The sequence below is a fragment of the Betta splendens genome, chromosome 2 (assembly GCF_900634795.4).
Source record: "Betta splendens chromosome 2, fBetSpl5.4, whole genome shotgun sequence".
NCBI lineage: Eukaryota > Metazoa > Chordata > Actinopteri > Anabantiformes > Osphronemidae > Betta > Betta splendens.
In genome coordinates this window covers 4,711,826-4,724,895 of record NC_040882.2, presented here as the reverse complement: position 1 = coordinate 4,724,895, position 13,070 = coordinate 4,711,826, and the positions used below count along the sequence as shown (strand labels likewise).

At 46.9% G+C, this 13,070-nt stretch overlaps 1 protein-coding gene across 3 annotated transcripts in view; it reads right to left on the bottom strand.

The window, feature by feature from the left end:
• Positions 1–5,219: 5,219 nt before the first annotated feature.
• The window catches only part of LOC114850101 (neural cell adhesion molecule 2-like), a 193,680-nt gene continuing 185,829 nt past the window's right edge, over positions 5,220–13,070 (bottom strand). For all 3 annotated transcript variants that reach the window (XM_029142091.3, XM_029142082.3, XM_029142086.3), the window contains one exon: positions 5,220–7,904. In XM_029142091.3, coding sequence (XP_028997924.1) covers positions 7,848–7,904 — 57 coding nt within the window. In that variant the 3' untranslated portion in view covers positions 5,220–7,847. The remainder of the gene's footprint in view (positions 7,905–13,070) is intronic.

The window sequence follows — 13,070 nt, the reverse complement described above, 5'->3', positions numbered from 1 at the left end:
AGCAGTCTTTAATCAAGCTTTGTAGAAGAATTAGGAATTTGGAGCTGTGCAAATCCTAGTGACATTCAAATTTAAGAAAATTAAGTTTCTGTTTTTGTTTCACTTTAGAAAAAAAACACAGATTTGCGCCATGATTACAACATGTGGAGCACCACTGGCTAATAATTCTCTTTTTACTCTAAAGGGGCAATGTCTGCGCTGTACAACCGTCCCCACAGCAGCCTCATGAAATGTTTGAACTCAGAGCTGCAAATGAACATTATCGCGACAGGCTGCTTTTAACTGCATGATGATATAATTTAGGTGTATAACTGCTTAATAGACAATTATTGGCATGAAATCCTTTCATCCATTCCACTGAGCACAGAAATTCATGCCAAGTGGTGCAATGAAATTTCTCTATTGTACAAGCAAGTGGTTTTTCATCTGGCTCACAGCTCAGCTTATATGCAGGGACTCAATTGTCTCCTACTGCTGTGGGTTTCATAATGGAAGAGCCTTGAATCTCGGCACAGGCAGATAAAGTGACCAGCGAATGTGACTTCTTCAAGATTTCCATCCTAATGTATTTATCTGGGTCTGTAGTGAATATCAAGAGGGCCTTTCTCACACAAGCCCAACACACCTCATGTTTCTCTTTTAAAGCACTGCATCACTTTGAAAGAGTTACAACCTCCAGTAATTTCGGCCTATTCCCTTGGAAAATCCTCCCAACGTGTCCTTGAACACTGAGCCTGCAGTGCGAGCAGCCATAAAGCTCTCATTTGTCATCTGGATTGTGTTTCAGTTTCCTCCAGAGCGCACTCGTGGGGGCAAAGACAGAGACGACACGAGGACTGCTTTGATGCTTGATGCTTCGTTCTCCCTAATAAGAAAAATAAAGATTGCGCAGATTTGTTTTGCTCCTCAGCAATTTATGTTTCCACTCGCGCTCCCTGTTGTTACAATTCAGTGTTTTGCTGTATGAGTCACACTGAAAGCCAGCTTAATGAGGTACAGCGGGTGGCGTGACCTAATCTTGAATTTATAAAACACATCCGAGCAAGTGTTTGAAGATGTTCAAATTCCCTGCTTGGTAGCGCCTCTCCGCACCATTTAATAGGGTTACATTAACGTTGACAGATGTGAATGCAGGAGAAGTCTTGTTATGGCATATTCAGCTGTAGCTCCGCATGAATACGGTTGTGGGCACGTATTGGCTCTCATAGAAATGCTAAGTGATGCTCTTTTGCTGAACTTACTGACAGGAACGCTTATAAGAGAAATACTGAAGGGAAATGTCCCTCATTTCCAGCTACAAGAATCTGCTGGAAAGTCAAACACATCTTCTGTGCACCAAGACGTGGCGCGCTTCCAAGAGCATTCACCTTTTCAACTCTTTCAGGAAAGTCTCCAGGGAGTTTCTCCGCTCTCAGCAGCTACTTTAAATATTTGCATCCGTCCTTCATCACACTGCTTTACTTGCAGTGAGACTCAGCACCCAGCCGGCGTCTCCATACCTGAACGCAACTTGTCAAACAGCTTCCATCTTAGACTGAATGCCTTTTGGTTGTTACCCACCACTACTTGGCTCCATGGTCACAAATCTGCAGCCACATCTTCCACCACTTCTTGCAGAAAGAGGTGCTCTTTGCTTGTTCACGCCACAGGCCTTTGTGATGCGCTGCAGAGGGAAAAGCACAGGAGTACGATAGATGCAGAGTCCATGTGGTTGTGCAAGTGTGCCTGGTTATTTCCACTTAAGAGGAGAGTGAGTGTTTGACTGGCCGATATAATAAAGCGTCCCTGACATGACACTGAACTCCCTGTTTGTCCCACCAGCCCCTCCTCAGATGAGGTTCATTAATTTCCCTATGGTGCCTTGTGTTACATACTGTAAACACATCCCCTCTGTATTTGTCAGGTGTCCGTCCACACTTCTTACCGGCTTTTTAATTGCACAAATGCCATGTTTTGAAAGAGGAAATCACACAAATTCTTTTTTCAAATGTCACATAAAATGAATATAAAAAGAGAAAATCCTCGTGGCCGAATGTAAGTGATGGAGTTGTTAACTTGTGTAAAGCATGAACAAAAAATAATCGATTATAAAGTCAACACATTCCTCACCGGTGCTGTCACATACAGTACTGTTCGCTACCCGGCTAAGCCAAATTAGCTTCATTTAGCTAGCTAGCTCACAACTTGCTGCTCCTCTCTCTGTTTCACTGGCGGCTGTCAAACAATTCGCTAGTGCATTACCACCACCTTCTATGTTGGAGTATGTATGCATCGCTCTTCTTTCCTAACCCATTTTTATATATGAAAAAAAATCAAACAACTCACCTCTCACAGAAGACTTGGTCAGAGGACGGCTACCTGATTAACATCACGTGCCAGTGAACCAAGTGAGACATTTACTGACACTCAGTCTAATTACTTACTGTAAATACGTAATAGTGACTATGAATAATAAAAGTAATAAAGTAACGCTTTATTGCTGCTTTAGTATAAGAAGTTAGACTTTTTTTATTGGTGATTAACTCCTGTTTCGTTGAGGTTGTACTTTAAAAGCCCTTCATTTTCACTTTAGTGTGTTATTAATAATGCAAGAGCTGAAAATAACTACACTTAAATTGATTTTAAAGTATAATCTAGTATGGTTTAAAATGCCACTGGCATTGCACCGCGCTCTAGTCGGTTCTAGTATCTATTCCCAGATGCAGAGCTTTCATACTTGGTCTTCTAAACACTAGTTGTTGCCCTCCTCAGAATTTAAAGTGTCCGTTTAAGCAGGCCGGCACTTCCTTTAAGGATGGAGAGAGGCAAAAAGGCCAACGTGATGAGCAAATGTCAACTCTCCGAGGTAAAACATCAACATCAAGGCCTCTTATCGTCACAGCTGCAGCCAATCAGAACATTCGGACCCTAGAAACAGTATTTTCACAAAATGATGTTTGCTCTTTCCATTCCGCCGTTTTCTTCCATTGCTGGCGTTTGCTCAGTCGCCATAAAGTCAACGCTACAGGTTTATTTTCCTTAAAAGTGTCAAGTTATCACTCTTCCTTTCGTCTCTGAGTAAAGTTTTACATTTCTGTAAACTGTTTAAATAGTGTTCTGTGCCTTTTGGTGACATTTCTTACTTCAGCAAACTGTTTCTGTCTCAGTGCAAGCAGATCTGCATATTTCATATGCTATAAGGCAGCACAGGCCTTTTAAAGTGATTTTTTTGTGCAGAACACTTTATGGTATTTCCTCTTTGTAGTTTTTAAAAACTACTGCCGTGCAGCACGTTGTTAGCGGTTCCGCTAAGTTTGTTTCTCAGACGCGTGGACTTTCATGCATGAAAGGGATCACTTACGCAGTTTATACTTTTCTGCTGTGACAGATTTCTCTCATCGTTGTTCCCGAATAAAAAAAAAAAAATTGTCACATCAGTTTCCAGTGCACACACATATGAAAAGACCCAGACGCACCTGCTGCTTCCCAACTCCTCGCCTGTCAAACCAGAGGAGAGTCAGACCTCTGCTGGGAGAGTCTGAAATCGAGTAGATTAAGAAAGCCGAGGGTTGTACCTGCCAAGAAGCTCCAGCTGGAATTGCCCAGGTGGAAGCTCCGCTCCCTCAGATGTTGGCAAATTTTCAGAAATTGGATTGTATGTGCGTATGTGCGTGCGTGTGTGACAGGCGCAGGCATTTACTGTAGGCGCACATGGGTGGTGAGAAACTTCAACAGCAGGGTGACGTCTTCCCAGACTTCCCAAACTTCTCCCGTGGTTGGGATTATGGTGCTGTCAGCGCACACTATCATGGGAGTCTCTGCAAATAGAAAGATTAGGGGAGAAATATTACCTGAAGGCTTACTCTGCTATCTCCTCGTGGTGTGTGTGGCTTCAGGCCTCGTTGCTTACGTGCGCTCGCGTCTGGTCCAATACTTGTTGTTTGTCTAAAATCCCGTGCAGGAAAAAAAAAGTCATCACCTGACTGTGTTTACTCTCCTTCTGTGAACGTTCTTGCGTGATGGCCGCCGCCCCTCGGAGCGGCCGATACCACTCCCCTCTGCGTCGCTTCAATCCAAATGAGTCGGAGGGTTTCGATGTGCAGACTTGGTCTGTTAACGGAGGCCCGTGCGGCCAGGATCCAACAGGCAGCGCGCTGCCTCGCTCACGTGGGAGGGAAACGTCTGAGAAACGTTATCTGCTGACTTCAAATGAGCAGTGAAGAGGGGGCAGCTTTGTTGAGGAACACTGCGGCTCCATCCTATTCAGAATTGTTTTAATTCCCCCTTTGAGCCGAGCTTCTCAGCCTCGCAGTCTTAAAGCAGCACTTCTGTTTGAAGCGAAGGAGGCCAGATTTAGACGCAACTCGGTCAGCGCATGAAACAGGAGTAATATCGGTTTAGGAATGACCTTGACGATAATAACACTCTGTCCTCCGGAAAAAAAATGAACCCTGCTGACTTCATTTGAAAAAGAAAAAAAAATTAAAAGCTATTAAAGTTGTGTCTTTGTGGAGTCGTCCGCTTTTATCTTGACGATTGCGCCAGACTAAAGCAGAGCCTATTACAGTGCAGAGGATGTTAATGAAATGTTCAGCCAGCAGCAGGATCTACAGCTCTTTCCCCCTGTGGCATGCTACAGTATGTGGTGTTACATTACCTTTAAGTGAAGCCCTGTAGCTGGAAGTTAAACATGATGAATGATGAAACTATAGGGGGCGATTTGCACTTAAAACGTGCAGCTTGAAAAAAAAAAGTGTAAATCATTTAATTGATGGGTTTGAATGAAAACCCAGGATTATGTCACTTCTATCTTCATGCCATCAAAATGTTGTGGATGTGAGGAAGAGTTGTGCATTATAAATAATTTAACACTTAAGAAAAAGTGCAACATTGTGACAGGTTTAAATTCTTAAAAAACATTTGTAATCAACACTACTGCATTTGTGAGAAGATTGATAACAGATTTTGATCAACATGCCATGCAAACTACAGTAAATGGCGTGAAACACTGAGGTTGAATCTGTCCCAGTGTCACCAACCCACCAATCAGCACCTACAGTAAAAGCTCACGTTGCTGCCTGTAATGTCACTTTTGTGCAGGAGCGGAGCAGAACATCTGTAGAAACAACTGATTTACCGCTACAGGTGTTGAACAGAAATACCATGTTAATTAAAGTGTCTCCCAAGTGCGGGTGCGTTAGTCAAAAATGAAGGCACATGAACGACAGTGTGTCACTCTCTTCTACCAGGACATGTTTATTTACAGCGGCAAATGACAGGAGTCACAAGTGTTCCACAGGTACGTACAGAGAGACACCAATAGTTCCCACCTCCTGCACAGAGCACACGCAGTGGGGACAGTCCAGGGGACACGGGGGGGAGGGGGGGGGGGGGGGGGGACAAAGAGGACACACACTGTACACTGAGCTCAAACACACCTGTTTTACCCCCTACAGAAGAAGGATGGAGGAGACAGAGAGGAGGTGAGGAGGAGCAGAGGAAGGGGGTGGGGGGGGGGGAATTTACACTCATATTCAAATACAAAAGAACATGTACAAATCGTATAGCCTCCAGGCACTGTGCTCCCGTATTTACAGTCATCGTAACAGGCAGCGGGACCGCTCCATGGCAGGACCATCCATTTGAGATATGCAGGTACAAGGGCTCGCTGTGAGAAAACAAAGCTAGTGCTATGAGGTCTGAGATAAAAAAAAAAAAAAAAAAAGAAAAAAATCCAGTGGCGTCTGGAGGCAGGGGAATAGTGGTGAGGGGGTGGCGGCGCAGACACGCGCGTGGAGTGCTGCAGCCCGGGGAATTAATCACTGTCGAGAACTACATAATCAGGTTTTACCTATCGCGGCGCTCTCTGAAACTCAGCGTGAGAGCTCTCTCCAGTTCACTCCACACTCGGAGCCAAACACTCGTCCGCTCCAACCACTTGGACATTCATACTGGGCACGTGGGCATCATTACCTACATCGGCGCCGATCTGCAGAGTGGGTTGATTAACGCGTTGGAATCCAATATAAATAGTTAACAAAAAAATAATACAAATTATAGCAAGATAAACGTCACAGTAGCAACATTAAAACATCCAAACGCTCTCAATTAGATTATTGGTTGTAATTGGGAGAGTTTTATTGTGAAAAACCAAAATGAGCTCACGCACACGCACTTTCTCAAAGACTGTACAGTTCCATACATGCAGATACATTCAACACACAGGCATGCAACCTGATTCATGTACACACGCCTGCTTCACTAACCCACACACACACGCACACGCACACACTGATGCATCACACGCATTACAACCCGATTCAGCCCATCGCTGCAGTTCACAGCATCGACCTGACATCTAGTCCTACTAGGTAGTTAATACACATCTGTTTCTGTTCCAGTGTCGTCGACTACAAAACCACAATCCTAAGACTACAGTCCCCAGAAGTCACAGCACCACGATAAAATTGAATTTTCTGACACATTCTGTGGCAATATTTGCAGCGGAGTCGTGTGCGAGGACTCATTTGATGTTCTACATTACTGCTGCGAGCGGCATTAGGCCACAAAAGGGGAGAGGAGGAAATACAAGAGAAGGCACTCTAATGCCGTAATTACTGCCTCCACTGAAATGCCGTGAAATAGCCTCAGGGCATGGATTTTCTTAAGGGAAAGCAAATGACTAGACTAGAAAAAGCTATATTACACTGTCACTGAACTTTGGACCGAAACACAACAAAAGGAGGAGGAGGAAGAAAAGAAAAGGGAGACGGCGTTTCATCCGAGGAGCGTTCGCAGAAAGAGCCGAGCCTGTTGCGCTTTGAAAAAAAACAAGAGGACACATCCTTCGGGGCATATTTACATAAAAGCTTTGTAAAATATTGTTTTTTTTCCCCACCTATGTACAACACATGACAACATCAGAGAACAGAGATTGAACAGAGAAACACACAAAAAAAAGGGTTCAAAAGGTCCGATCTGATCTGGGGGATGAGTTAAGAAACGGGTGTTTATCGTTTGAAACACAGGCGCTTCTTCGCCTCGAGCCTTCCCACATATAGATGGCGATGAGCACATACGTACCGTGATGCGTATAAAAGGCGTGGCTCGCGGTGACATCAGTGCACGTGCGCTGCAGCGCGTCCTCCTCGTTCCTGCAGCGCGGGTTTCGGATCCACAGCAGCCCTTCGAGCGGCGCCGTTCACCTTCGCGACTAAATAATTCATGCGCGGCGCGCGTTATTGCAGCAACGACCCCCTGGTTCTGTCCCCCCCCCCCCGTTTGGAGCGCTTTGAACACACTTCTGCCGTATTTGCCTGTCGTCAGCCACATTCTCAGCTATTAAAGGCATAACGGGTTGATGGGAGAGTTCAGGGCAGAGCTACTGTAGCTGTAATGTGTGTGTGGGACCGTGTGTGAGGCCGTGGGAGAGGGAGCAGGACGTGAGCTTCACCTGATGACTTCTACCTGCGTGACACGTGAAAGCAAAAAGGGGGAGGAGCTAAAGAAAAGGCGTCTCCAGGCGCTGAATGAGAAGGAAAATAAACAGCAGTATACAATCATTGATCAACAAGAGCTTTCCACTGATGCCATGTTTGCAGGAACATGATACATAAACCACTCGGTGTCTGAAAGGTTGACACTCTGCTTTCTATTTTCTCCTTATTATTTATATGTACACATGCCTTTCACTGGGGCATTGTTATAAACAGATATGGTATTTTACTCCACTATGTTCCAGTGTTGTAGTTTCTCTGGGTTTTGGTCTCGTGATCCGAATGTTCTTTTGGCGGCGAGCGGGCCGGCGCCTTTACGCTTTGCTGTCGTCGGGTTTTGTGTGGATGCTGTTGTCACTGTGCACCTTGATCTCAATCGTATCCGGCTTGAGCGACTCTTTTCCATTTTCTTCCTTCAGCGGTAGCTTCCTGCAGCACAGAGGGAGGGGGGGGGGCAAATCGTGCAGAAATTGATGTCACTGGAGCGCGCGTGTAATTACGGCGGTAATTACAGCAACACGTGGCACACACTTAATGCAGGCAGGCGGTGACCACGCGGGGGGTGTTTGCATGTGAAACGGGCACAGACAGGAAATGATGGCGGAATTAGAAATGAATTACTGTCACGACGAATGGGGCTTAATGCTGGTGCACTCTCCTGCTTTGGACCCCAGCAGTAATCACCTTTTAGGCCTTTCGCCGTGTGAACGAGTCGGCCCCTTCGGGATTAATAAAAGAGAATTTGAAGGAAGTGAAAAGGGAGCAGGGACATTAAGCGTGAAAGCCTCTGCAGGGCCGTGCGTGCGGTTCGTGAAAGGCGGGAGAGGACGGAGCGATGCGTGAACAGTCGCGACCAAACACGGCTTCGCGCCTTTTGCCCGATCGCCTCCAGCCGTCGCGTTCATCCTGAGGAGGCGGTGCAGCTCACGACAAGAAGCCGGGCGCCGTCACGCGCTGCTGTTTACTCTGCATGTGATTCATTTCGAACGGGAGAAAGTCAAATAAATAAATAGATGATATATGTGCCGCCTCACCTCACCTTCCAGGAGTCTGTTTTTTAATTATGCAGCAGAAAGACACCTCAGCTTTATGCTCATGCTAATGTGGCCAGAAGATGAAAATCTAGGCAGCCTGCGATTCCAGCCGCGTGATGAATGAGAGCTTTTATCTTCATCCGGCACATAAAACCACTTTATCCTAATGTAGTTAATGCAACGACTGGGTAAACGTCTGATTAAAATAGCCCAGTGTCGCAGCGTGATTTAAACAGTGGTAATTTCTAATATTAGGGAAGAGGTATGGGATTTGGTGGTAATGGCCACATTTATATCCTGATTGTACTTACAGTCACACTGACACAGGACGTTTAAAAGGGGCCACGATTAGACAGGAGCTGTTTAAAAAGACGCGTCGTCATCACACACAGCACCTTTTTAAAAGGATTGCTCCGTTTGTTTTCGCCACAGTGGCTGAAAGCCTAAACAAAAAGCACTTACAATATTGACAAACCAGCAGGGACGCTTTTATTTTGAAAATATGAAGACTGCCCGGACCAGCGCGGTCTGTCTGTTGTTGTTTCATTTCGGGAATAAAGCGCCGTCACGACGCCCCGGCAGCGGCCGCGTGGAGGCAAATTGTCCTTCGACTCGAGCTTTCTGCTACGACTACACAACAATCTGACATGATGAAAGACTAAAGGCGCCAAATATGAGGAGAATATTGAGCTGTGCTCTTCTTGCTTCGTCCACAGCGCTCAGGTTGGCTGAGGGAAACGGTGGCTTGTCTCCAGGTTCACCTCCATCAGCGCCGGTGTCGCGGTCCTGCCTTTTCTCCAGTCCCGGCAGAGGAAACGGAGCCCATTCCTCCACTCCGCGCTCCACGACGCCCACCGGCACCAGCAGCCGCCCGGCATTAACGCGCTCTAGCTGAGGGCTACTCATTTCCCGGGTTCACGGGGTTGCGCCGCTGCTTGTTTTGGTGCATTTCCAGCTCCTGTTAATCATTCGGCGCTCGTTCGTCACCTCTCGCCCGGGAAACAGAGAGCATCCATCAATGCGTCTGACTCACACTCTGCTCAATCCTCTGCTCTCGACGTCAAACGCAGCGTGTGCTGTGTTCAAGGTCTCGCGCGCTTTCACTCGGAGCACAGCGAGTACGACTCAGGGAAAGGTGGCATTTGTTCATTAAACACTGTAATTATAACCAGCTTTTTTAGTTTAATAGAGTTTTTACGGCCACGGGTCTGAATGCAGTTTTACAGGAACCTTAAAAGCGACAATGACCCGCTGCAGCCGCTGTTTACGAAGTGCGAGCGAGGCCGTGAATGTAAAGCAGCAGGCCTGCGTGATCCTGTGCCCAATAAAGCCCAGCATTGCATCAGGCCAGAGGGGGCTCCCCTTCGGCTGATTGGTGGAGGTCCCGCGCAGTGGAACCAATTTCATGTCCCATTAGTTTCATGCAAACCTAGATTGGACTTATGTTCAGATGGGGAGGTTTTCTCAACATATGGAAAGATCCCGCTGCTTGAAGTCTCTGCTCTCCTGACTGGGGACAAATCACAAGTGCATTTGCGCAAACAACGCGTCAAATGAGGGGAAGAGGCGCGTGGGAGCGAAACCGAAAAATAACACGCTTTACATTCCTGATGCTAAACTTCTAATCAGATGTGGCCATGGGCACTGACCTCGCACTGTTATATTCTGTAAGGGACACTGTTCACAGGTGTTTGTGAGTGAGTAGAAATATAAGTAATACAAGCTAAAGGAATTCCAAGGACGACGGGAAAGCATAGACAGAGAAGCTGCCTCCTCCGGCTCACACTGACCTCTAAACAACATCACGTGTGCGTTCCTGGAACGCCACAGAACAGGCCCATCAGCCCCGGCACCGCTGACAATGACGTCCAGACCGGCCGACTGTTCTGACGGATGGACGGCTCCTCTCCGTCAGAGGCGGGCTTTAAATCACCGCCCCGGCCGCTGGACGTCTGTGTCGCTGTGACCACAGTGAAGCTGTGTTTCCAGGCGACGCGTGACGAATCATTTAAAGCCAATCAGGATGTGGATTTTCACTCCGACGCAGAGGGAAAACACACCGACACACACATTTCTCTACATTATCGCCTTTGTATTTGTCTTTGCCCCCCCGCACAGGACCTGTCACGCACACACACACACACACACACACACACACACAAAGACACACACACACACACACACACACACACACACACACACACACACACACACACACACACACACACACACACACACACACACACACACGGCTGCCTCAGAAGTTCCATTTCAAACAATGTCAGAGACACAAAGTAAACAGAACCGCTACTGGGCTCCCTTTGATTATGTGGCAACAGCCAGCATCTGCGTGCACCTGATGGCGGGCCGGAGGGGGACATCAGAGCGCGCATGCAGATGTGTGTTTATAATCTGTAAGCGTCTAAGTGACACCAAAGCGCAGCAGGGGCGACTCGCGCGTTCCTCTGCTGACGTTAATTAAACACAAGGCCATCGACGGCGGGCCACAAAGGCTCGCCGCGATCGCTGTCTCGCAGAGATAAATTAGTTGGCCCAGGGTCTAAACCATATCATGTCCCTGGAGTGTTTGTTCACACTCCTTGGATTTGCATTTATATTTTCAAGCGAGCGCGTTTTATTACAGCTGGCGTTCGGGTTCGTAGGAAATAGACACAGCCCGATGATGGGCACTTCAGCCGTTCACTTGAGGATCAGAGGCCTTGTTACCCGACGAACGAAGCAACTGGGTTTTATGACTGACTTCTACAAGGCCACGCACACACACGCACACACACACACACACACACACACACACACACACACACACACACACACACACACACACACACACACACACACCTTTCCCACAGTCAGGTGTCTTCACTGCGAGGCACTTTCCCTTCATGCGAGAAATCAGCCTTGTGTTTGCTCGGGAGTTAGCGGGGAGTGCTGCAAGATCGCACTTAATTAAATGTCAGACGCGTGAGCCTGCCGCTGCTCAATTTCAAATTTAAGCCATGTCTACATGTCAATAAAACAAACTGTCTTGTCTCCTACCAATTTTGCACCATCACGCATCCCCACGTCGCTGCCACCGTGAGCGCTTTTATATATTTACACGACCACCAATAAGAGGGGAAAACATGCCCGCTTAATAAAATGCAATGTAGCACTAAATAATGAAATCACGCCTGAGCGGCCGAAGCAGGAAGTGTTCAACAGGAAACTTGCAGAGTCTGTATTTAAAAGCACTTTCCACCAACTCCTTTTACTGTAAGAATCCTCATGGTATCGAAGTGCAGCTAACGAGCTAATGGACTTATTGGGTGGGAGATGCTGGATGCAGTATTCATATTATGAGTATTATTGGTGTGGTCTGAAAATAAATAAGTGGATCATTATCTTCTCTGTAAAGACAATCTTTTGTCTCATGCTTTTATTTTTGTTCCTGACGTAACTGGAGCTGACTCAGTAAACTGATAAATCCTAAAGGCTGCAGCTCTAAAATGTGACAGAGTTCTGATTAAATAAAGGTTGTTGTTACACATTGAAGGACCTTTTTACTACAAAAATTACATACATACATAGGCGATACAAAGGAATCCAGCAGCACTCAGCCACTGACGTAAGTCACATTAGATTTAATGCATGAGTTTCTCCTCAGACGCTGTCGTCGCGGTGCTTTCCTTCCGTGGCTGGAGCCATAACTGTCATCTACTGTTTTAGGCTTTTTTCCCATTTCCTGCTGTGACTCATTAGAGCACGAAGACACTCAAACGTCTGGTCCCCTCCAAGTCAGCGGCTCGACTCTTTACCGGCATCATCACGAGCGACTGCTGCATCACATGAATACATATACTGTCATTATACAGTGTCATTATGCACCAAACTATTTTAATAATAGCATATTTAGTTCTCAGGCCTTCACTCCCTCCCTCCCAGTCACTGAGCGGCTGCTCGGAGGTCCAGACAGGTGCTCAAATGCATTCCTGACTAACAGGGAGGCACTGGCTTTTCCACCGACTGTCGCCACCAATGAATATTAAGAGACATCTTTGTAAAGAGGGGGGGGGGAAAGAAGGAGATCAACAAAAACAGAAAGCAACTATTAGAAGCCTTGAGCTGAACTGCCTGGATGTGCGTTTGTTGCCTTTACTCCTGCATTTGACAGCTGAGAGGAACGAGTGGAGCCCGGAGCTGACTGCAGCTGATCACAGTGTTAACCGGCCCGGCATCAAGGTGTGCCGGGTCCGGTCCATTTGTCCGCGGAGCTCGCTGGCATCACAGCGCACTGTCGACAATGGGGCCCTCAAAGACCTGAAAGTGAGGTTTGACTTGTGAGAAGCCCAGGGAGCCACTTGGAAGCGGCTTTGAACCCGTCCTGAGGCAGCCGCAACCTTGATCTTGGCACAATTCCACAGCTCCATGATGAAATTTCCCTCACGCAGCTTTGGACCTTCGGACACACGCACATACTTTATACACTCGCAGGCTCGGATCTGTGTTAACCCAAACTCTTCCTGTCTTATGATTATTGTTACGGATGTTTACAACTCCTTCC